The 25,007-nt window shown below is 42.4% G+C and overlaps 1 protein-coding gene and 2 long non-coding RNA genes across 14 annotated transcripts in view; 1 reads left to right on the top strand and 2 right to left on the bottom strand.

Annotated features, from left to right (window-relative positions):
* The window catches only part of LOC146672538 (uncharacterized), a 131,309-nt gene extending 115,651 nt beyond the window's left edge, over positions 1-15,658 (bottom strand). Inside the window, exon 1 of the long non-coding RNA XR_014910372.1 lies at positions 15,342-15,658. This is a non-coding gene — a long non-coding RNA (uncharacterized LOC146672538). The remainder of the gene's footprint in view (positions 1-15,341) is intronic.
* The window catches only part of LOC146672537 (uncharacterized), a 134,939-nt gene extending 117,574 nt beyond the window's left edge, over positions 1-17,365 (bottom strand). The window contains exon 1 of the long non-coding RNA XR_014910378.1: positions 16,823-17,365. This is a non-coding gene — a long non-coding RNA (uncharacterized LOC146672537). The remainder of the gene's footprint in view (positions 1-16,822) is intronic.
* Positions 1-25,007, top strand: part of LOC146672536 (phospholipase D1-like) — a 34,292-nt gene that overhangs the window by 831 nt on the left and 8,454 nt on the right. For 4 of the 12 annotated variants that reach the window (XR_014910360.1, XR_014910359.1, XM_085401329.1 and 1 more), the window contains exon 2: positions 21,436-21,541. The exons of 1 other annotated variant lie outside the window; for it this stretch is intronic. Coding sequence is in view for 9 of the 11 variants with exons in the window: in XM_085401329.1 (XP_085257455.1) it covers positions 21,524-21,541 (18 nt within the window). In the remaining 2 variants the exon portion in view is untranslated. Of the gene's footprint in view, positions 1-1,135; positions 1,216-19,048; positions 19,154-21,435; positions 21,542-22,065; positions 24,204-25,007 lie in introns of those variants that run through there. 7 more of the 12 variants (XM_085401320.1, XM_085401317.1, XM_085401318.1 and 4 more) reach the window with 7 other exon arrangements.

The following is a 25,007-nucleotide window of genomic DNA, read 5'->3' as shown; positions in this document are numbered from 1 at the left end:
AAAAAGTGCAATAAACTACAAAAAAATTGAAAATCGTTTTTGTTTTTTTTAACATATATTTCTAGTTAGAGAAATTTAAGAGGCTTATCCCTCAAAACTGTAAATACAAAAAAGTTGCACAAACTAGTTTCCCACCACAGGAAATTTATTTTAAGTGTCTTCATAGTTTTATTTTTGAAATACACCAATTTTTATATACTGCAGGAAAAACGAAAATAAATATTATAGTGCAAATTTGCAAAATAACAGCATATGCATCAAAATAAACTATTTCCAGCAGAGCAATATGAGTCCTAAGCATCCCAGAAACGACACAGAAAGTCATAAAGTCAAACATAACTTTTAAAAACACAAGTATAAGCTCATGAGGTCACGATGGTAAAAAAAACTAATTTCCGCAAAATGACGCCACTTCCGGTTTTGGGCAGGTCATGCGGTCATGTGATAGTTCGCGCTGATGGACGTAGGAAGTGTTACAAACATCGGATCGGCGAAGCGTGTTTCTGGAATATCATGTTTTTGTTGCTGCAAGTGATTTTTATGCAGTTTTTGCAAAGCTATATGTGGAAGGAAACTGTGACCTAGGACAAGCATAAGATGTAAGTACAACTCCTCCAGTTTCATATGCAAAAAAAATGATTGCACTAGCTTATGTGGTTGCAGAGCTACCGGGATTTAAAAATAGTTACGCAAAACAGAGCGTGCCCGCTCCGATCGGCTGTAAAGGGTTAATACATTTTCTAACCCTGAGATCCTGTGTTGGGTTTATTGCATGGTGTCTTATCATTTGAGTATTCAGATGTATTAGCCTTAATCGGTTAAGTGTATTTCCTTAGCCTCCGCTTGTCTGTGTAGACACGAGAATCATATGAACCCTAGACTGATATTTATTTTTCGAGATGTATCTTTTATCACAGAATGTTTAAGTAGAGTCAAGACTGCACCCGAAGGCATAAGGGGGGAGTCTTGTCACACGAGCCGGTGGTAAAAGTTTTACATATAGGAAAAACCATGAAGCCTTTGAATGAAAACAAACGCTGTTGTCACAGTGATGGACGCTGTCTTGTTGGTATACATGCATCAGTCTAATAAACTTAAACCTGCACCATCCTCCCTGTCCTGCTATTCTAAACAGGAAGTAGACTGTTGGTCGAGTTAACCTCCTGAACATCTACAACACACGGTGGAAACCTGACATTAAGACAGAGACTAGAGGTGAGACATGATCATTGCTGATTACTGATGACAGATTTAGATATGTTTTCATAAACCTTTCATTTGCCACATCAATAAACAGCACGGCAGGGCAAAATATGTTTTCTAACATGGCAACCTTTAAAAAGTGAAAGGAGACAGAAAGACAGCTGAGAAAGAATCAAACGGACTTTTTGATGCATTTTACACACAGTACTGGTGCAGAATCTAGAAAATGTGGGAAACACTGGCATCATATGCAGTACTTACTTCTGAAGAAATTATGATGGGACCCTAAAAAATGACTATGTACAATAATGGATTTCTATACATTTTACATCAGATGAAAACGTTTGTTGTAAGATTCAGATAATTATTTATTAAAAGCGAGACATTTTAAATGAGAATAAGAAAGAAAAGTATTTCTTTGTGCCCCCCTCTCCCTGTTAATGCCCTACCTGCCCCCTGGCAACACTTTGCTAGACCCGCCCCTGCACAGTTACCAGCTACACAAAAAAGGATCCTGGTGTTATTTGTCTCTCAGAAACAGTTCATAACTTCAACTCATTTTTGTTTTGTCATGTTTTGTTCTTTACATTGTCTTTCTTCTATATAATTGTTAAACATTTAATAAATATGTCTACAAAAAGATTTTAAAAATCAGACATTTCACACAGACACCCAAATGATTTCTGACTGATGAAGGGGGCTGAAGGTGCCCTGCTCTTGCCCAGCTTCTGCTGCTCTCTCCCTGCTCACTGTCAGCAGCTGGCAGCCTCGGTCCTGCCTGAGACTCTTCATCTATCAGTGCCAAAGAATATGGGAAATAGCAACGCACAACATGCACATTACAAAACAAGCCCATGAATCAGCATTACATTCATTAGTGAAGTGCTGACGTTCGTTCCTAAACTTTGGGCCTTAATTAACATCACTGTGAACTAATGTTTGCTTTGCTTCTTAACCAGTGAAGCAGCGAGGGGCTTTCTGAGGTTCCTGCTCGTAAATGCCCAAAATGAGTCGAGTATTTCTCTGCAACTACAAACTCTGCTTTCATCAGAGGTGTAAATATTACAGCACTGTGTCAGAGTCACTGAGGCTGGAACACAGAAAAAGGAAGTAGATGTATTTATTTTTAGACTTTATTGCCTGGAACCACTTTAAAAATACGCTTTGGGTCACAATTAACTGCAGAAAACCAGGAATCCACATATGAACATTATCTGTGCAAAGATTTATGCTCACGTCACACGAGCTGATAAGGAGAAGCCAAACCTGGAAGCCACGACTTTGTTGAGGGTGTTTTTTGCAAACTTCTCTCCACAAATTCACATTTTCAAACTGCTTCAACATCTCACTCTGTGTCTTCGTGTGTCTCTGAGCTTCGGTGCAGGATCATCATTAAAATGGTGGAAAAATGAGCATGATTGCAACGACCACGGCACAATGGATCAAGTTACAAAAATTAAGCGATACTGATCAACGCACCACAACGATTATGTCACACGACACAGGATGTGATGTCACAACTGGTGCGAGACTTGCTGGCCTGCTCCTATGAGGGTTGTTTTCCGGGGATGGCTTGTTCCTCTTAGTTGCGCGGTCGGGGTTCCCCCAGGTGTCGGGTGGTTCTTGGGGTCCAGGGTCCTGTCTTTGGCTTTCTCTGAAGTGGCCGGCCTCTGCAGTGGTTGGCTGGCCGCTGCTTCTGGACCGCTAGTACTCCTTCCCCTGGCTGTGGGAGCTCCATCTGTGGCAGCAAGACCAAGGGCGGATCTAGAGAAATTTTCTTGGTCGACATGGTGCATTTTTTCCACCGATAGGAAACGTGGATTTTTTCCTTTCTTTACTGTTTTCGCGCTGTCCTTAGAAAACGCTTAAAACACACACAAACGTGATGACAGTGTTTAGAACAAAGCGTGGCTGATATATATGATCATAACTCTGGATTTACTGGCCTGTAATTAAAATTTAAAAACTTTGAAGTCCGAACTTTCAATGTGGCTGAAACAGAGACTCAGCGTTGCTGCAGCTTGTTGCTATGGCAGCTTACATCAGTCATGTGATTTGGAGGTGCAGCGTGTCCGTGGACCACAGAGGGTTAATAACACTCACTTTCCTCCATTTCCACAGTGTAACATCCACCCACCTGTGTAAAATCCGAAATTCCCATGGTGTTGTTCAGAATGTGCTCTGGCACGATCATAAGCATCGCTTGCTGCTGAAAACAAGAAAAAAGCCGGTCCTGCTATGGGCTGAACCATTTGTTACTGATGCAGGGGGGGACACTATGGAATATACTCAGTTTTAGCATTTATATTCACTGTTGACTGTAACTACGCTCAAACTGTTAATGCGATCTTATTTTAATAAACAACACTGTCATATGCAAAACTGGGGTGGCACTTGGGGTGGCAAGAGATCATTTTAGGGTGGCACTTGCCACCCCACACTCAGAAAAATAAAGGTGCCAACTGGAACCAAAAGTGGTTCTTTAGACTGATGCCATAGAAGAACCTTTTTTGGTGCCACAAAGAACCTTTCAAACAATGGTTCATTGAAGAACCTTTAAAGGCAGGCACGTGCAGAGGGGGGGGGCTAGAGGGGCTTGAGCACCCGCCCCTTTCCTGATGGGTGCCCAAGGTGCCCTTTTGTTGAGGCAACTTTAAAAAAAAAAAAAAAAAAATTATTATTATTTTTTAATGTGTGTGTGCGTGCGGAGTCCTGTCTGTGCCCCTCAACAATAATATTTAACTATTAATCACAGTTTTGCTAAATAAAAGGATCTGGCTTGCATCAGTCACATGATCACATTTAACCAATGATTGCCCTTGACGGCAGAACGCTGTTGTGCCAAAGTAGTTACCCCCGTCAAAAATTGTTTCCCCATTCACGGGAGCGCGCAAAGTAGGAGGAGCCGCTTGCCCAGCTCCGTTCTGTACGCTACTTGTCACTGATCTGCAGTCGACGCGATAAAGAGTAAAAGCTGGAAAACAGCAGACTCGATGAATTTAATATTAGTTTCGTGACATTGTAATGTGCCGTGTGGAAGACAGTTTACCTTATACTGTACACTTAAATAACCTGCTGGGAATACTTTGTCTAGAAAAAGACTTTGATACTATAATACTGTAAAACCAGATGGAAACACGTCGCTCTCCAGTGAATTTACACTCGGTTTACACTTTGTAGCGAAGCTATCACGAATGAGTTCATTTGCAAAATCAATCTCAATCTAACCAATAAGTACTGTAACTTCAGAGAAGATGTCTTATTCACAGCAAAAGTTATGGAGGGATACAGATTTTATCAGGCTGTGTGGCATCGGCTGCCAAAATGTGTGCCCCCCCCCCCCCCCCCCCCCCCCCCCCCCCCCATCTGTAATCCATATTGGCTTTGTTATCACAAAGGGTATATTTGCCAAATAAGTCACAGTATAACCAATAAGTACAGTAACTTTGGAGACCATGTCTTATTCACAGCAAAAGTTATGGAGGGATACAAAATTTATCAGGCAAATTTATACAGCAAAAAAACTATTTGCTTTATAAACAGTTTTATAAAGCAATGATGTCACCACTCCATGGTGACATCATCTCTACAGACTGTGGCTGTTACATATCCTCACCTGGTAATAATAAGACTGTCCTCAGCTGCACACAGCTCCAAGATGAACAAACTGAAGTAAATACAAATTAGAGTTACGATAGATTGAAATCTTGTAATCAGAGCTAATTCTTAGTGAAACTCTCACAACATCATATCATGATCCTGGGTTAGTGTCTCGGTCTCAGATCACAACATCAGCACAGGCTTGGCTTGGGTGAGGTATTGAGTGGTTCTTGTCCATGACAGCTGCAGGTACAGTGCCATCAGCCATGCTGCACCACATGTCTCCCCAGGAACATTAGTGTGGCTGAGTCTCAAGTAAACATTGTGCTAAAGTGGTGGGAAAGTGGCTGCAAGCTGGCTGCACTGTGTCCAATACTCTCAGTATGATATCCACAAACCTCTGAGTGTCACAGAGTGGGCCTGTGCTCAGCTCACTGTGCCCCATTCAATTCTACTTGCATAGTTTTACAAGTAAAATTAAAAGTTGCTCAATGATAAGTTATTGTAGTAACAACTAAGTCCATGGTTATTATTTGTTAATAGTAGCTTAAAGCTTCTGCACCAATCATGGAGCAGCAGGTTTAGAGCATGTGGATCTACAAAAGTAAGTCCCAGTAAGATGGGCTGAGCCTTACATACTAGAAGAAACATGTCATTCCCAGCAGATGAAGCGCCCTTTAAAGCAGGATGTTAAGGTTCAAAATTATTGGGGATGGAGACAAGAGAAAAACCACAATAACAACACTGGTCCGGTCGGGTTGAGTCAAACGATGATTTTAATGATCACACACGTGGGAGATGCACACTGATGCAGACAGCCTCAAATCTCAAAATGGTGGAGCATTGCTCAAACTCTTATAGCCTCTGGTGCCTCCACCTTATTACAAAAAGCCTAAACATTCACATGCTTTCTCTCACACAGCGCCTAAGCTACGACCTTGGCTCCCCGTTTATCTGCTCCTGCTGAGATGGGGCAGAAAACTCCAGTATGTTCTGTTCTCTTCTAATCAGACAAATAAGGCGATGACTTTCTGCAAACAGTATTTCTTATAACTCAGCAGTATAATGCATCATAAAACAATATCATTCATTCACAATAAATCAGCAGTCTACTTTAATGCAAATCAGTTTAACTAATGCAACCGTTATCAGCTTCTTCTAACTCAGGAGAATGATGCAAACTAAAACTACATAATAATTCACAATCTTTAATTAGGGGTATAACATGGCATAAAATAATATTATAATCTAACAATTCCCCCTGATGAGCTCATTAGAATAATGACCTCACCAACACCCTTCAATTCAGTGTGGCCGGGTTCATCTCTTCTCACTCCTGAGGTCCTTTGTCCCCCTGAGGGGCGAACCATATGTGGGATGACCTCTGTGTTTGCGCAGTTCAGATGCAAGAAAAACTATTATTCCAACAATAGCAGGTACAGATGACACTTCCCAGGTCTCCCACAGCTTTATTTTGGTGCTACCTTATACCCTTCAGACGTACTCAGACTAGAACCTCTGTCCAAAGAGCTTTTAGCCTTTATTTTATTGCTGCAGCTACCAGTGTCGTCCAGTTGGGTGATCCTCTGCTCTTCATTCTTCAACCTTAGGGGTTAGACAACCCTTCAGTCGTGGCACAGATCAGGGGATTATTCTGCCCCGATTTCAAACAACGATCTGTGTATCCTCCAGAAAAAGGAACAGGAAGGTGTCCCCCTTTTTGCCCAAAAGCCTCTCGAACTTCGTTGGTCTGGTGTTCCCGGATTTCCGCCAACCCCTTCATGGTTATTGCTGTGTTTATGGGATCCATCCTTTTGTGGTGACTAGCTGGAGCCCAAACGCCATGACCCTTGGACCCAGTTGATGTCTCGGCAGTCACTGTGTCTGTCTCTGCTACGGAGGATCCTCGCATCTCTGTGACCTCGTCTGGTGTCTGTTCCTTTCTCTGTAAGAGACAGAAAACCAAAACACCTCTCTTCCTACCCCTAATAATCTAATGTTGTTATCTACTGACCTTCTAGTGTTTCAGAATTGGTCTAAAACATTCAGAATGTCCCAGGGACTTATTCTAATCATATGTGTGTGTAAGCGTGTTTGCATTTAGCCCTCTGCACTCAAAGTCAATACCTGCAATATATCAGTCTGGACCATCACGCCGAATGAAGCTTATGACCTTCAAAAGACCAAGTGCCAACTTTTGCAAGGTGTGTCTGAGAATTATTGAAACCACTCTTTTTAACACAAGACAAAGAAATTAACAAATCTTCTAAACGCTATTCAGTTCATTTCAATGATTAATGATTAAACATGAAAGTGATGGTTTATGCTTTTTCACTGATTCTCTAAAAAAGTCCAGAAACTTCTCGGACCGCTATTAGCTTAAGCTTTACCATTCCTAAGGTATTAAAGACACAAATGAAGTTATAAAATGTTCAAATAATCCTTGTTTGATGTTAAAGCTCAACTTTCCCCCCCTTTTTTTGACACATTCCAATGTGTCAAATCAACAGAGCTAGAACATTCAAAAAAAAGTTAGGCAGCTACAAAGTTTCCCAGACTCTTAAGGTGATCTGTGTGTAATGTCCTGACTCAGGTATTTAATATTTTAATAAATGTCGTTTAATTAACTGCCACTATTTAAACTAAACAAAGGACATAATTCAAGAAAAGATCACAAAGAATAACATGATATCAGTGTTTTGTAAGCGCGTGCGGCCTTCTATGCTCGAAGCCTTTTCCCTCAATAGATCAGTCAGACATTCACGCTGACTGTAGCTTTTAACCCTTATTAACTTGAGCACAACTCTACAATGAGCAACAAGTTGCAATATGTATAAAAACGATCATGGTTACACCTGCAATGAAAAATTATATCATTATCCTAACACCTGTAAATAGAAGATTCATCAGAGGTTATAACAATCACAGGAACACAGATGTTAGTATAAGGTCAAAAGCTTCAATAAATGATCATCAATGCAATGCTTATTGCATGATTCTCATACAATAATAATGCTGATTTTAAAATAACAGTAAAACACCCTTTTATCCCGTTTCACTCGACACATAAACGTTTATAAATGCCTCTTTTATTTTTAATTTTATTTCCCCCTGTTCTCCCCTTACTGACCACAGCAGGGGGATCTTAGTTTTGAATCAGCCATGAATCCAGCTCACCTGATTCATCAGTGAGCTCCACCATCACTGGCGTCTGACAGGGTGGCGCTGCATACTCTTCCTTTAATGTCACTATTTTCAACCTGTTAATTAGAGTGTTTAAACCTGAAGTCGACTACGTCCACAACAAGTCAATACAGCTGTAAATGTGGCCAATTATCAATCTATTACCAATCAATAACAACAGATAACTTCTATTTTATGCATGCTTTTAATCAACCACTCACTCAGAGGATCTCCAATCCCAGGAAATTCCTTCTCCTCCTTTAATGAGTCTGTCCTCCTTCCATGCCCTGGTAACTGGTCCACCCAGAGCCATATGATCTCAAATATACATACAACAAGCCAAACCACCCCTTGGTCACACCAACCCTTTTCCGCCCCGAAGATGTCCAATGCCATCCTAGTATGGACTGAAAGTGGCTTTAACGCTGACTGTTCTGACAATCCATTTTATAACGTTCCTGGTCAGATTTGCCAATCTCTGCACCAGGGCTTTAAACGCTTCGCCATTTTCATTAGTTTTTATTTTTATTTAGTTTCGACTCCAGATTTTCAATTTTTTCCAGTTGTAATTAGTTTTTACCAATTCTTTGCTAGTTTAGTCTAGTTTTTATTTTCTGAAAATCCTTAGTTTCAGTTTAGTTTTAGTTGTGTTTTGCAAAAATTAAGTGTAACCAAATCTCAGTTCCATCATATCAATCATGCTCTTCTGGTTATCCTTGGGTGTTGAGACTAATCACTATTAACTCTTGCCGCACCGAGTGTTCCTAATTTTGGTTGAAGTGAATTGATAACCTTTTTGAAGGCGATTGTTTCACACATTTATTTAGATGTCCCAGTCCTGTTATCTCGGGATACATCACGCTGCCTTATCTGGGGTTAGCTGTTTTCGGGGGATGCGGGTTGAGTGGGGGAGCTCTTCAAGGAAGGGGAGTGTGCTCCCCCTGATGAGCTCTTCAAGGTAAGCTAGGTTAACCTTCTTGTGTGAGCTTTTCAAGTGCACTTCGAGGTTTGTGGGATTTTTAGTTTTATAGATGTCCCTCATAACCCCCTGATGACCCAGTATTTCATTTTTGCACACTGTAGTACACATTTAGTTTTTGCTTGTAGCTCTCATACTCTACTTGCCACTAGGGGTGGGTTTTTATAATCGATTCATCGATTAAAATCGATTCTGGCTTGGATAACGTAAAATCGATTCATTAAAATCCTGAATCGATTTTTTAATATAAATTTATTTAGTCCGAAATGCCAGAATCTCTGGTGACATCTCACAAAATTTCAAGAACCACCAAACAGTAAATGAGAGCAGGTACAGGGATTCTGCACATAGACTTAAACACACAGCGCGACCCGCGGATCAGAATCAGTTAGATGTCGCCTTTCTCACAGTCGGGGCTGAAAGCCGACAGCTCGCTGATCCGGGTCCGCGCTTTGTGTTCACGCCCTTTATGCGCTGATTCTAAAGCTGTTAGTTTGATCTCTCTCCAAACAATATTGACCGAATCAGCAGCAAAAGAAGATCCAAACGCTTCACATAAACATCGTCATGAATTCACTCTTTTACTGTTTTGCTTCCATTGCGATGCGCAGCTCTCTCTCTCTCCCTCTCTCCCTCCCCCTCTCCCCCCCCCCCCCCCTCTCTCTCTCGAACAGTTTCCCTTTCTTCATTATTCGCTTGCTTGTTACACAAGTCTACTGTTGCTTACAGCGCTGTCGGCCGCTGTTTTTTCCCCTTTTACATTCTTCCGAAAAGAAAACCTAATTTCTGCTGTTCAATACTGAACAAATTGAAACTTTTTAAAATTATTCAAAATGCAAAATGCTTAGCCGTGTCTCTAATAAAACCGCTGTAACGTCAGAGGTAATGTTCATTAATTAATGGTTTTCTTTCGTTTTTGATGTACTGCAGAATATTTTTATAAAATCCCAGGCCAGGAAAATCACCTTCATGTTTTTCTGTGTTTTATCTTCAGCTACTTTGACACACCTTGGATAAAGTCTTGAGAGTGTCAGCTTCCTTTTTATAGATACAAAAATATGTAAATGTCCTGATCTGAATTATATCTCTGACTGTCAAAATTTCCCAGATTTAAATCGAATCGAATTAAATCGAATCGTGGATCGAATCGATTCGGGACCTTGTGAATCGGAATTGAATCGATTCTAGAAATCAGTGACGATACCCAGCCCTACTTGCCACTCCTCTAAGTCCTGATGTTTCTTAGAGAGGACAACAGTACCTTTAAATTTATATCACATGTGTGGGGGTGTGGCCTTGCCAATTGTTTTTCTTTTTTCTTTTTTTTTTTTAACTCAGGTTTTGATTAATTTTCAAAAATAAACATCTAGTAAATAATTCGAGGGGTCTTTAAGGATTAAGCTTATTTAGTTTCACGGAGAACATGACTAATTTATTAATGTGTGCTCTACACATTGGGACTTTGTACATTCAGTCAATGCAAATCAGTTTAACTAATGCAACCATTATCAGCTTCTTCTAACTCAGGAGAATAATGCAAACTAAAACTACATAATAATTCACAATCTTTAATTAGGGGTATAACATGGCATAAAATAATATTATAATCTAACAGTAGCTTAAAGCTTCTGCACCAATCATGGAGCACCAGGTTTAGAGCATGTGGATCTACAAAAGTAAGTCCCAGTAAGATGGGCTGAGCCTTACATACTAGAAGAAACATGTCATTCCCAGCAGATGAAGCGCCCTTTAAAGCAGGATCTCACTTTAAACCTAAAGAACTTGCTATGAGCATGCAGTGCATTCATGGTTATTATTCATACGATTGTGGGTAGCCAATAAAGTGCAACTATCACATTACATTTTATTATTAAATTGTTGTTAACAATCCCTTCACTTCTGCTTATCTAATTCATGGTTGCAGGATGGCTGACAGCTTCCATTAGGCAGGAGGTAATGTCCATTCTGGCCACAGTGCAACCCACAATGTGTAACTGACACTATTATATTGCATTATGTCACATTGTTACATCTTTTTAATAAATGATGACAGTCAGCTGAATTTTCTGCCCCCTTGGTGGAGGACATCAGGATCAGCAGCTGCTGCTCCATCACAAACACCACAGAAGAAGAACAACACTGGATCAGATTATCTGGACGTGTTTGACAGGGACAGTGTTCATGTTCATGGACATCAGGACAAAAACAGACGATGGAAACCTGCCAGATTTGAGCTAAACTGCTCGTTTCCATGTGTAGTCCCTGGGAGGTCACATGACCAACAAAGACACACAAGCTGTGTCCCAAAACGTCGGCTGCATCCTCCGGAGGCCGCATCTGAAGGCCGATGACGTCACAGCCAGGCGACGAAGGCTGTCCCGATTCCTCGACTCCTTCAAATGCGTCCTTCATTCCCCCGAGTTTGAAGGATGGGTCGGGTGTGTCCTTCGTGGCCCACCATATCCCAGAATTCATAGCGCGGCCCAGCCAAATTTCAGCTGCCAACAATGGCGGCCGCTACTAAGTTTTAAAATTAGTCTTATTAATCTTTCTGGGCCACAAAATAAATTTTTAACATATATTAAGGGGAGAAAGTAGCTGTGTAAGCTTCAAATATCTGCTGGGTTCATCAAGACATCGCATATTTGCAAAAGCGCGCCGACGTTTTCGGAGACGTCTGTTACCCACCCGCTCGATAGCAAGCCGGGGGGGTTCAATGGTCACTCCAGCCAGCGAGAGCAGCGGACTCCCAGCTTCATCGTTTTCAGACCCCTGCTCTTTGGCTACTCAGGTTAAACATGATATATAAGTCAGAGGGCTCGGTGGCGCCAGTGTCCGGCAGCCTCTGTCAGTGCGCCCCAGGGCGGCTGTGGCTACACTGTAGCTGCCATCACCAGTGTGTGGATGTGTGTGTGTGGATGACTGGATGTGTGAAGCGCTTTGGGGTCCTTAGGACCAAGTAAAGCGCTGTACAGGCCATTTACCATAAGTCACTCGGATAACTTAAAAATGTAATTGTTTGCCTTTTTTCTGTGTTTCATTTGTTCCGGAGTAAATCGGTTTGGCTGAGATCAAAGTTATTAGATTATTAGATTAAATACAACTTAATACTACAAATTAATCCATCGGTGGGTTCCTGCGGGATTTTCACACAGCTGAATAAACGTCAAACAGAAAACTGATGAAACAGAAGTGTGAGACGGTCGAGAGTTTACTCCAGTGTCCTGTAATATTTTAGATAGCAAGGAGCAGACGGCGAGTTTATTAAACTCCACCCACACAGCGGTGACACAGATCTGAAGGCTGGACCGTCCCATTTCACAGCCTCGCACTTCTGGCCTTCTCGGTCTTTGCAGGACCCGGCTGTTGGGTCTAAACTCAGACCCCGCTGTATCCAGGACTTATTCCCATGAAAGAAAAACAAGGCAACAGTGTTCGATCGATTTCTTGCGCAAGGGAGGCCCTTCCATCTGTGACCAGCACGTCGAAATGACCACAATGGTGGCCTCCTCTCGCTGCCTTTTATTGACAAACTTCAAACAATAGTTTACAAAACACCTCCCCTTGCAACCCCCCTTTGGTTACAAAGACAAGGCACTGTATGTAAATGACATACACTGAGTGTGTGTGTGTGTGTGTGTGTCTGCTGATCAAAGGGTCATAAACCCAGGAAGTTTACATCAGAAGAAACAGATCTTTCAGATAGGATGTATCTACAATAAAACCTCCCCCAGCACAGAGTGGTTGGAGAGGTGGTCAGGATCAAAGGAATGGCTTTGATCCTACTGCTTAAACTAAGACTGTACAAATTTAAGAAACACAATGGCAACATTCAACAATTAGACTTAACATTTCCCTCCTTTTTGTCATTGTATACTTAAATTTCAACTTATGCACCCTTTGTTTGGACAGTGTCAGTGTAGATTTCATTCATACACAGTAAACTACATCCTATACATAAGCAAATCAGTATCAACAGTTCAAAAACAGGAATTAATATCTTCAAAAGAAGATGCCACCAAGGACCAGACGGTAACCAAGCTATCCAGCCTTGTGGCGGATCTACTCCTGTCGTGCAAAAGTACACAACTGAATGTCAAAGGTCAAACAAGAAGAATCATCATTCTCAAAAATCATATGTCACTACAATCCAACTGTATACAGACATAGGTATTTAAACGCATCAGTCGACTTTATTGTTTGTCCATGTGGCTCTCAGCTAACTTCAAAGCTGCAGCCTGGTCAACACCCGTCTTTATGACTCCTATCAACCCCCCAAATCTTCTCACTGTAGGCATCCTGTGGGGGTTAGAGTCAACTGGTGAATTATCTGCATTTACAACTCTTCTCCTGTCCTGTTGTCACCACAGAAAAAGCTTTGTAAAGGAAATTGGATCAAGCTGTTTTGATCTTCTTGGCTCAAAACCTCAAGTGTTCATGATGTAAATGTAGACAAAAGGCTTCTCTGTTTACATCCTTCTTGCAGAAGACAAAAGAATAGGTGATGTTGCCATGTTCCATGGTTAATCTCCAACTTGGGCTAATCCATTGTCCTTCATACACATAGGCAATTGGCCTGTTTCCAGTTCGTTTAACTGTATAATGTCCTGCAACAAGTCATATTCTTTGATTCAGACGAGCAGGTCTGTCCTACCAGAGCAGTTCACCTTCCCAGCTACTGGTGAATCAACCTTCCATTCAGGTTCAGAGCAGTTGAAAAGTTGGCAGTGTTCCTGGATGTGTTGCCAAAGCAACCAAACAAACTGTCTCGCTCTCAGTGATGCTATAGGGCCACAGTCCAGAAGAATGTGTAGCCAGTGGCATCACAAGCATAACCATTGGTCTCGTTGTTTATGTGAGCGGTTGTGTTCTTAAACTGCCACCAGTAGTTGTTGAAAACCCATGCGGGTACTGGGTGTGGTTTGCTCTGTTCCAGTGCGCTCCCTGTCATCCCACTCAGGGTCCACAGGCACAAGAAGATGCACAGCACATTCCCAGCCATTCTGATGAGTACCTGTGGCTCAGTTAGTTTCTTCACCGGATTGAGACGAGGGGCCCTGGAGGCTTCCCCCCCCCCCCCCCCCCCCCCCCCCCCTTTGTTCCCGGTCTTCCTGCCACTTACTCCGAGCTGGCCTGGATGTGTGTCACCTTCTTGCAGTGCGCTTGATATATCCAAGTGTTCCTTCCAGCAATCTTGACTGCTGTGGTCGTCGTCAGCAGCATCCGATATGGACCTTCCCATCGTGGACTGGACCAGCACTTCCTCTCCATGGCCTTATCATCATCCAATCTCCAGACTTCAGGCTCTGCTCCTGCGAAGAAACAGAATCATCTGGCAGATCATTTGTTCTCATAACTACTTTACTTTTAAACATTTTCAAGCATCTAATCTGCTGATATGCTCTCTCTTCTGCTTTTCTATCATCACTACAGAAGACTGGAACTCTAAATGCTCTAACATATATAATCTCAAAGAGTCAGACCATTCTCTGTTGGAGTAATCCTCATGTACTTATTCTATACAGTCTAACCATGTCCTGCCTGTCTTCCTAAATCTTAACTTTACTGCCTGCAAAAAGTTTTTTCTTTTTAAAAAGTATTTAATAATCCTAGAGTATAAACTAATTCTAGAGTGAGTATAACGACTGCTCATCTCCCTCCTGTTGAGACATGGTATAGCCAATGGCTCAAAATAGCAGCAGTCTTATACAAATTATTAGGCAGTACTGGTTTATCACACAGATAAAAAATCATCCTGCAAGCTTGCTCCCTCTGTAAGTCACAACTGTTTTCCTGCTGTAGGTGAGTGGGCCTGCATGTCTGCTGATGTTGTACTGATAAAAGGTTAACACCATGTTTAACTACAGCTGCTTCTCTTGTGATCTTATCTGCAAGAACTTTCCCTAATGCAACTGAATCTTTCCCTCACATGTGTGCTGCACATTTACAAACTGCAATTCCACTGGGGCGGTCGTGGCTCAAGAGTTGGGAGGTCGCCTTGTAATCGGAAGGTTGCCGGTTCGAGCCCCGGCTTGGACAGTCTTGGTCGTTGTGTCCTTGGGCAAGCCACTTCACCCGTTGCCTACTGGTGGTGGTCAGAGGGCCCGGTGGCGCCAGTGTCCGGCAGCCTCGCCTCTGTCAGTGCGCCCCAGGGTGGCTGTGGCTGCAATGTAGCTGCCATCACCAGTGTATGAATGTGTGCGTGAATGGGTGGATGACTGGATATGTAAAGCGCTTTGGGGTCCTTAGGGACTAGTAAAGCGCTATATAAATACAGGCCATTTACCATTTACCATAACACTGCATCCAGCAGATTTTGCAAGAGTTTGGTGTGTTCTGCAGGTTTCCCTGTTGAAGTTATCTCACCTCGTCTCACTCACTGCACTACAAAGAAATGTACAGTAGCAAATGCATACTGCCTATCAGTGTATATTGTCTCTCTACAGCTTTACACGCTTCCGTTAAAGCTAGCATCTCTGCTGCTCAAGCAAATATGAAACATGCTAGTTGTCCTACATAGATAACTCTCTCTCACTGTCTGCTACAGTAAAACCTGTTCTAGTCTGTCCCTCTGCTGTTGTAAAACTCAAATCATCAACAAACCAAACCTTTCCCTCAACAAGTGGCACATCTATTAAGTCATCCCTCAGCTTACACTTCTTCTCCTCGCGCTCTCTACTCTCAAGAGAAGTGCCCTCCTCCATTGGCAAAAAGGGTTGGACAGATTCAGAATTGTGCACCACTTTATGGTAATATGTGTGGTTGTGAGAGTAACAGTAACATTAAAGACAAGTGTCTTGTAGGTGACAGAAATGTAAGTTTAGTCTGCGATAGTAAACATCTACCTCTTCTGGAACTAACAATTGCAAAAGGTGAAATAAACTATTTCCTGAAACATTGTACAGCTTAAGCTGCTGCACATACTGATCTCACGCATGGAGGTAAAGCACGAGCAACTAGAGCTAATCTTTTAGGATAGTAAGTTACTGGCTTCACTTGTGGAAAAAGTGCTGTTAGTTATTTTACAGTCACCTGGCATTTGTGCTGTTCACAGAACCACAAGTCCATCGCTGGACCTCCTCTGCGCTATCACTTTTTGGAGCTTGGCACGCTCCCTCAGCTTCCATCTTATGGGCGATCCTCTCAGTCACTCCTTCTCATCATGGCATCTCACGACATCTACAAATTGAAAAAATGACACTCCTCTCGCCACACGGCTTTCGCCATGTGTCAACTCCCCAATGAGACATGTACAAGAATGTTGCACAGTCTCCCTAAAACAATCTCCAGGGTTTGTCCCTTGGAGCAGCTTCACTCGCTGTAACCCTGTGTAAAAACATTAGTCAGCACTTAAATGTTCAGCTTGTTTAGCTCCCAGCTCCTGTATCACAGAAGACAAAGTCTTAAAATTAAAACAACTTCACATTTGCAACCAACTGTAGATCATAAGAGTAATAAAGTATTTAGCATCACAGAGACAAGTATCATTGCAGGTTTATTCTAAACTCATTAAACTCCTACTTTTTCCCATAATTTGTTCCAAATTATTTAACATCTCAATGTTATTCCACATTGTAATCAGTGACTTCCCTTAAGTTTGTCACTCACCATGAGCCCAACAGTGTGGTCAGATAATGAGCTCCATGTAACTATTCTGTAACCACTGCACATCTGTTCAATCGTCACTTGTCTGTCTGTGCTGAATCCTTTACAAATCACATGATCAACCATCTGCTGTAAAAAGAAATGTAAATGTTAGCGCTGCGCAGGTGTATACACTTTCTCACAGTAATGTCTGTGAGCAACACAAGTTAGTGAATAACACACACACATGGTAAATTCACAGAGAATTTAAACTAAAAAGGTTAAATTTTCAGAGTTCACATAGTCATGTGACCCAAGTTTCCTCCTGTGGTCTCCTTCTCCTGCAACAGAGACACACACAGAGATACATCCACACCTTTGTCAGGTGGGGGTTGACTTCACACAATGGTGTTAAGTCAGTCAGTCAGTTCCCCATTTATTTTAAAATTCTTACTCATTCACTCAGTGATTCCTTCTTTTGCTAATTGTGGAAATTATCGTCGCATTCGTTTCCACGCTCAGCAAAACAACGTCATTTCAAAAAGAAAAATAATTTAGACTGGATTTCCTCGTTGAATCCTTTTGGACAGGAACTTGTTTCCTAATTGTCCCAAATAAGAGCCCATTTTAATTTTGGAGAAGCTCACTTTGCAACAGTTTTCTCGCCGACGCTTCGGTTCTAATCGTGCAGATCTGCTCAAACAGAGATCATCAAACAAAACTTTCAGTGCACCATGAAAGTAACAAAATAAAAGAAAGATAGGCCTTGTTTAAGTCATGACACGTGTTCTTCATGCCAGGGGGATAAATCGTAACAACCCAATTAGCAGGTTCAACTTAGTAACAAAAGACAAATCAACAGCCAGTTTAATCTCAAACATTCATCCAATCAGCCATACACACAACATACAGCATAACCCTGTTGTCTTAGCACATAATAAGTTTTAGTTCTCATGTAACTAAATGTGTGCCATGGTAAAACTTCTTCACACACCAGAAACTCACAATCAGCTCACTCAGCTCACTCATTTAAGACCTCTCATCAGCATTCTGTTTTCTCCTCTATGATGCAACCATCTGTCCTCCTATAATATTCAGTCCACTAGTCTATGTATCACTTTCATCTTACTAGTGACTTGGACAAGATGACAAACAGAATCTCATGCTTAAGATGCTGTCTGGTCTCATTAGTATCATTGTATGTGTATATGCATGTGGGGTTAGTATAGTTAATGCATTTTCTGTATGTTTTTGTGTTCCTCTCTCATCACACTTCCATTATTCTCATCACTGCTTAAAACAACACACATCTCTCTCTGTTTTTTTCTTTAACTGTACTTTTCTCCAAAACAGAAAATAGCATTACAGCTGTTTCAGACTGAGAAACACCAAACACTCTTCATGCTATCATTCATCCACACAACTATTTTATTTCTTTTTGTCCACTGGGCAGGTGACCTGCAGAATCACGTCTGCCCCAGCTGGATACCTTTCACACACACCATGACGTCAGACACTCTCACACTCGCCAAATTGATCAGGAGAAAAACTTTCTTCATCTTCACACTCTGTTACAGAAACACCATATGGTTTTTTTTTTTTTTTGTGTTGTGTTGTGTCAGGGATGGATATGTAGTTGTAACGTTTGTGTTCACTAACTTTACTTTCTGTTTCCTACCTTGCCTAGTCTGTAATGGACTCAATGCTGCTCCTAATATGCCTTTAATCTCTCCTCCACCTCTGCCTCTGCTCTCTCACGCTCTTCTCTGGCTCTTCTTTCTGCTAACATTCTTGCTCTTCCTAATGCTTTTCTACGGTGTTGTTCTAGAGTAGTTGCAGTGGATTGAGCTGTAGTTTCATCCTCAGGTTTCACAAGAACTTCTTGCAATATTGCTCTTTTAACATTCTGTGCTTCTCTCCTCTTCTGAGTCTGCTCCAGCCACAACTTAGCAACTGCTAACTGCAATTCCTTCCTCTGCTTCGCTTTACCTGTTTTACCTGCTACACTTACAGCTATTCTTTCTACCAGCATTTTACACTTAACTTCCACTAATGTCCCTTCAAATCCATATTTCTCACACCAACAACCTACATACTGCGTGCTGCCTGGTAAAACTTTCTGCATAAATTTTACATCTCCTTCTAAGGCAGACTTACACATTTTATTCTCCATTACAAGACAACAATCAGCCACACTCACGCAGACCACGTCTGGCCCGCACACACACACAACATAGGCCTATCGCTTGCGTCTGCACGCACAGCTAGCGCTCTCTGTTGAAAACTCTCAAACGCCCCATATGGCGGAGAATTCAACCTTCGGACACTCTCCAACGCCCCAAATGGCGGAGATTCCGGACTCCGAACCTAGGTTCTCTCCACGCCCCAAATGGCGGAGAACTCTCTACGCCCCAAACGACGGAGAAGCCTGCGTCTCTGTCACGCGGCTAGCGCGCTCCCAGACTCACGTTTAACGCACAGCCCGTAGCCGAATCAAGCCTCGACACGGTGCTTCTGAAGCAGCGCGTTGATCTTTCTGACACACGCACCGGAGCGTCAGCTTCAAGCGGACCATCGCTACGTCTCACATCTAAAGGTGTCAAGGTAACTTTGAACTGAGTTCAGTCAATCTGGAGTTTTTCCAAGTTTTCTGTTGCTCTCTGTGAGAGAAGAGCGTTAAAGGCGGGGCTCTCCAGAGTCCAGCAAAACAGGAAACCACAGCTGGGTGTGTGTAAGTGTGCAAACCAATAGAATGCATCGTGGTGGGGGGGGCATCACTGGCATTGGCAAGAAAAAAAGAAAATAATCGGTCGTACCCATGCTTCCCCGACGTCATGCCAGCGCATATTGGGAAATTCGTAGGCACTGATCGGTTTTCTATCAGCCATTTGCTGGGAGTAAGGGCGCCCTCCGTTTGCGAGGTGCGCCTGCTGCTGGCGGCACAGGGAGGAGAGGGCGGGGCGGCGGGGAGTCTCTGGCTGGCTGGAGCGGCATCTAATAACCAACTCGCAAAACAAAATAAAAACAACACAACAAACAGATATTATGATACAGACTTATAATCTTCACCGATGTTTTTTCTAAATTCTATAAAGTGAGCGCGAGAGCCCTCGGTGCGCCTGCGCGCTGCTGAAGTCAAAGTAAACTTTATTGTCATCTCCGCTACAGACAGTCCAGCATATAGAGAGACGAGACGACGAGGCTGCAGTTACAGCGGTGCAAGTAAACAAACAATAAATATAAGAAGAGTAAGAAAATAAATCTACACTTTAGGACTCTGGGTAAAGGATCAATAACAATTTAAATTTATAATTTACAGTTTGATGATTTAAAGTCTCACACAACCCGTCAAAAGGGGCGGGGCCGGCTGCTTCCAAGTAGAGCGCATTTCATTTATAATGATGTAAATCCAAGCCCATCATGGATTCACGATCTGAATCCTGGGTTGTGTGAAATCCCAGAAATCAACCTTAGACAAAGTGAATCTGTGAACTAAGGTGTAGGTCTGTTAGGTTAATTGTGCTGATCCTCGGGTTGGGGGATTTGTGTTTGTACTGGAGCGCAAAATTCAAACCAATGGAAGATGGACAACAAAAGTTCAAAGCCATCAGGTGCTCAGGTTAGAAAAAAGAGAAAAGATGCAGGTAAGCAGATGTGTGATTGGATAATGGCAGCTCATCCTGAACCAATCAGACTAAACTCCAAACAATACATTATGTTACAGATTTTATTATTAATTAGTCATTGTTACTTGTTGATTTGTCCTTTTCTCATTGTGTGACGAATTATGACGACTGTTTGGTAGCTGTTATTGTCTCTCTCTCTCTCTTCATGTGTGTTTCTCTGGTGAAACAATAGTTTTGTGTTAATGTTAGGGCTGCACGATTTTGCATAAAATGAGAATCACCATTTTTTGGCTTAGAATTGAGATCATGATTCTCTCATAACAATAAATAAACATAAAACAACAAATGTCTCATGTTTTGTTGTTGCAGCAAAATGTTGTCCTGCTTGAAATTCCGTCTCCACCGTTGCGCGACGCTGCGTGTACAGAGCAGGTAGTGCAACAATAGAAAAATAGTTGCGGGACGGCACTGTGTAGCATTTGTCTAGGGTTTTGATCGTTTTCCTAAATCCCTCGTTTTGCACAGTGTTGATGGAGCCATATCTTTGGTCAGGTGATAAGTGATAGCCTCCGTAATGTCTTTGTGCCTGCGGGAGTTCGACGTGTATAGGGAAGCGCTGTATAAGGTTCCCGTTATTGATGTTTGGGTGGTTGACCGGGACGGATTTTCTCCTGTCACTTTCTCGTCATCCCTGACGTGCTCTCCGTTGTTGTTTCCCTGCTAATTTTAGCATCACACGGCACAGCTTCTGTATCACGTGGTATAAGGCTCCGCCCGTGTCATTTGTTGAGCAGGAAGAGTGAGCGCTTGTTTTCATGCAGAGTACGTCCCGGATCAAAATGTGAAGGTTTACAAATCACCACTTCTTTAGTTAATATCATTTCAGTCTCAGACAATCTCGTTTCTCTTACAGAGGTTGAATGCACCTTCTGCGGATGGCGGTACCACACAGTGTGCGTGGACTTCCCCTGCACAGAAGGCAACTACAAATGCTGTGAATGCTAAATAAAGAGAAACAAATGATCCCTGTTGTCTTTGCTTGATGATTGGTTTGAGTCTTGACAATCCACATTGCTGGCGTTGCATCTTTCAATGCCAGCAATGGCAGGTATCAGTGCTCAAAGCTTTTGTGTTTGTTTCCAACAAGTTGCCCACCTCGGGAAACAAAAATGTGTTCTTTTACTTGTCAGATGAACATATGAGACACTTTGACTCTTCAGTGCAGTGTGGAGCCTAACAAAGATCTGTTTTGTGTCCCAGCTGATCAGCAGGAGGAGGAGAGTCTGACGGAGCAGCAGAGGAACATTTTCAGCTACTTGGACTCAGCTCAGCCACTACAGAGGAAACAATGAGCTCAACACAGAAGGTGACAGACAGAGCAGGACCATATGACCAAAGATATTTATCACCATATACATTTGAACATTTGCCATAACGATGTAGCTGACGATAGAATTGACACCAGACAAAATACTTTACAGCTGCACAACTTTATTAAAAACCCATCAATGTATTTTCACTGAAACAAGCAGCTGTTGTTTATGTGCATTAAAGTTATATAAAAATGTAACAGTGCAAATGCAAATTCCTCGCTGACAGTTTAACCAAAAGGCGTTTCCAGTGGAAACTGGCCGACACATCCTGAGCATAACCATGTATAATATCCACTAAACTTCAGAAGAGGTTATACAGTCGTGGCCAAAAGGTTTGAGAATTGCATAAATATTGGAACCTGGAGAAGTTGCTGCTTAAGTTTTTATAATAGCATTTTGCCTGCACTCCAGAATGTTATGAGGAGTGATCAGATGAACTGCATCGTCCTTCTTTGCCATGAAAACGAACTTAATCCCCAAAAAGCCTTACCACTGCATTTCATTGCTGTCATCAAAGGACCTGCTGAGACCATTTCAGTGATCGTCTTCTTAACTCAGGTGAGAATGTTGGCGAGCACGAGGCTGGAGATCATCATGGCTGTATCCCAATTCAGGTTCTGCAGCTTTAAAGTCCTCAAGGGCCGCGTACTCAAAGACCGCTAAGGCCGAAGTGCGAGGCTCGTAGGCTCGTGAAATGGGACGTCTAGCCTCCGTCGCGCTGCCCAGGTTGCCTAGCAACCATGATACTAACAGCTGGAAATGTTTCATACAGCTTTGTTTGACAGAAATGAAGGAGAACATATTTAGTTCATTTGTTTCTACATGAGCTCTGTGTGATTTGATGAGTATCTGAGGCTGAGACCACAGGACTGTGAAACATGATTGTTGGGCTTCATTTCTGTGCTGAACAGTCGTTTAAGATTAGCTGTAAATAACAATTAGCTGATGTTGTTCATGAGACTAAAGTCATCTCACTGTGGTAATGTAAATATAATATGGCCAATATTATAGTTATCATATTAATCACTTCACTCACAGACAAGTATCTGTGACAGTGTGTATACAGATGTATCATATATAAGAGACAAATATTGTTCCTTCAGTATGTTGGTACTAAATTTGGCTCAATGCTTACATATACCGTATTTTCACAACCATAAGGCGCACTTAAAAGTCTTAGATTTTCTTCAAAAAGTGCGGCGCGCCCTATAGCGCGGTGCGCCCTATGTGTTGTAAGGAGGACGTAGTAGAGAACACCATAAGAACGTTAAAGGGTGAAGTGTGGGCGTTGATCGTATATACCGGGACAATCGCACATACCTGTATAAAAGAACAGGTATGTGCATTATGCAGGACATCGTTGTTTTAACAACCCTGAAAATGGCAAAGAGACACGCTTACGAAGCACAGTTTAAACTGAAGGCCATCAGCTACGCGGAGGAACATGGAAATCGAGCAGCGGCGAGAGAATTTAAGATTAATGAATCGATGGTTCGCAAATGGAGGAAGCTAGAAAACAAGCTCCGGCAGGTCAAGAAAACGCAGCTGAGTTTCCGCGGACATAAGGCGAGGTGGCCCGAGTTGGAGGAAAGACTCGAGCGGTGGATCATCGAGCAAAGAGCGAGCGGGAGAAGCAGTTTCGACGGTCACCATTCAGCTAAAAGCAGTTTCACTAGCTGAAGAGATGAACATTGAACATTTCCAAGGAGGTCCGTCTTGGTGCTTTCGTTTTATGAAACGGTGCCATTTTTCCATCCGGACCAGGACTACGGTAGCGCAGCAACTTCCAGCGGATTATAAGGAAAAGCTGGCCATCTTCCGCTCCTACTGCAGCAAACACATCGCCGACAAACACATCCAGCCCAGCCACATCACAAACATGGACGAGGTCCCGCTCACTTTTGACATCCCGGTGAGTCACACTGTGGAGAAGAAGGGGACCAGCACGGTAGCGATACGCACAACGGGGTATGAAAAGTCTTCTTTTACTGTTGTGCTTGGCTGCCATGCTAATGGACAGAAACTGCCGCCTATGGTGATTTTTAAGCGAAAGACTTTGCCTAAAGAGAAGTTTCCAGCAGGAATCATCATTAAGGCAAATGAAAAGGGCTGGATGGATGAGGAAATGATGAAAGACTGGCTGAGGGAGGTGTATGTAAGGAGACCAGGTGGTTTTTTTCCACGCATCACCATCGCTCTTAATCTGTGACTCTATGCGTGCCCATCTCACAGCCGATGTGAAAAAACTTCTGAATCAAATGAACTGTGAGCTTGCTGTCATTCCGGGAGTCCCGACAAAGGAACTCCAACCGCTGGACATCGGTGTGAACCGCCCGTTCAAAGTAAGGCTGCGAGCGGCCTGGGAGCGATGGATGACCGGTGGAGACCACAGTTTCACTAAGAGTGGAAGGCAGTGCCGGGCGAGTTACGCCACAATTTGCCAATGGATTGTAGATGCTTGGGCTAACATGTCTGCTGGCACTGTTGTTCGAGCTTTCGCAAAAGCCGGCATCGTTTCCGAGGAGCCGCACGGCACGGAAAGTGACTCTGACAGTGAAGAAAGTGAACCTGGCATGTTTGATGGAGATTTAGCGCAGCTGTTCAATTCAGACACAGAGGATGAGGACTTCGATGGGTTTGATTGATGATAAAAATGTGAGTACCAAACTTTGTTTTGCTCCTGCTTTATTTTTAAATACGCACACTTGTATGCTTGTGTGTTGTTGATGATGACTATTATTGGTAATAAAAATGTGAGTACCAAACTCAGTTTTGCTCCTGCTTTATTTTTAAATATGCACACTTGTATGCTTGTGTGTTGTTGATGATGACGATTACCGGCAATAGAAATGTGAGTAAGGTACCGAATTCAGGTTTGCTCCCGCTTTATTTTTAAATACGCATACGGTACTTGTATGCACCCTATGGTCCAGTGCGCCTTATGTGTGTGTTAAATACAGTAAGGGCACACATAACTGAGACTGCGCCTTTTAGCACAGTGCGCCTTATGGTCGTGAAAATACGGTATGTGTAAAAAGCAAATGTAGGAGCTGTGATAACTGTGTCTGATAGAATGAAGAGTAGACTGATATATGAAATATTCCTTTATTGGGTGAGAAAATCAGACCATGTCATAACTGCTGTAAGTCACACAGAATAGATATCAGAGCCTTAAACAGGCTGACTTCTGCTAAATGGGTCAAACTGGGCAGAAAGTCTACAAACACATAACATCCTTATAGAATATGATGTAACACTATAGATCAACTTAGCTCAGAATATATAAAGCATATAAACAGTTACAGCAATATGATGCAACAAACACAGCAGCTACTGATCCAAAATACTCAAAGCTTCATAGAACTGAAACCAACATTTATTTTTAGCTCCATCCTGCTGCTGATACAGACTTTAGGTTTCTGAACATTAAACTTGTTGCTGCCTTTCATAGTGTGTAAC

Source organism: Rhamphochromis longiceps, linkage group LG3 (genome assembly GCF_057381845.1).
Source record: "Rhamphochromis longiceps isolate RC_006_pf linkage group LG3, R_longiceps_female_GT1.1, whole genome shotgun sequence".
Taxonomy (NCBI): domain Eukaryota; kingdom Metazoa; phylum Chordata; class Actinopteri; order Cichliformes; family Cichlidae; genus Rhamphochromis; species Rhamphochromis longiceps.
This window is presented reverse-complemented; position numbering and strand designations above follow the sequence as displayed.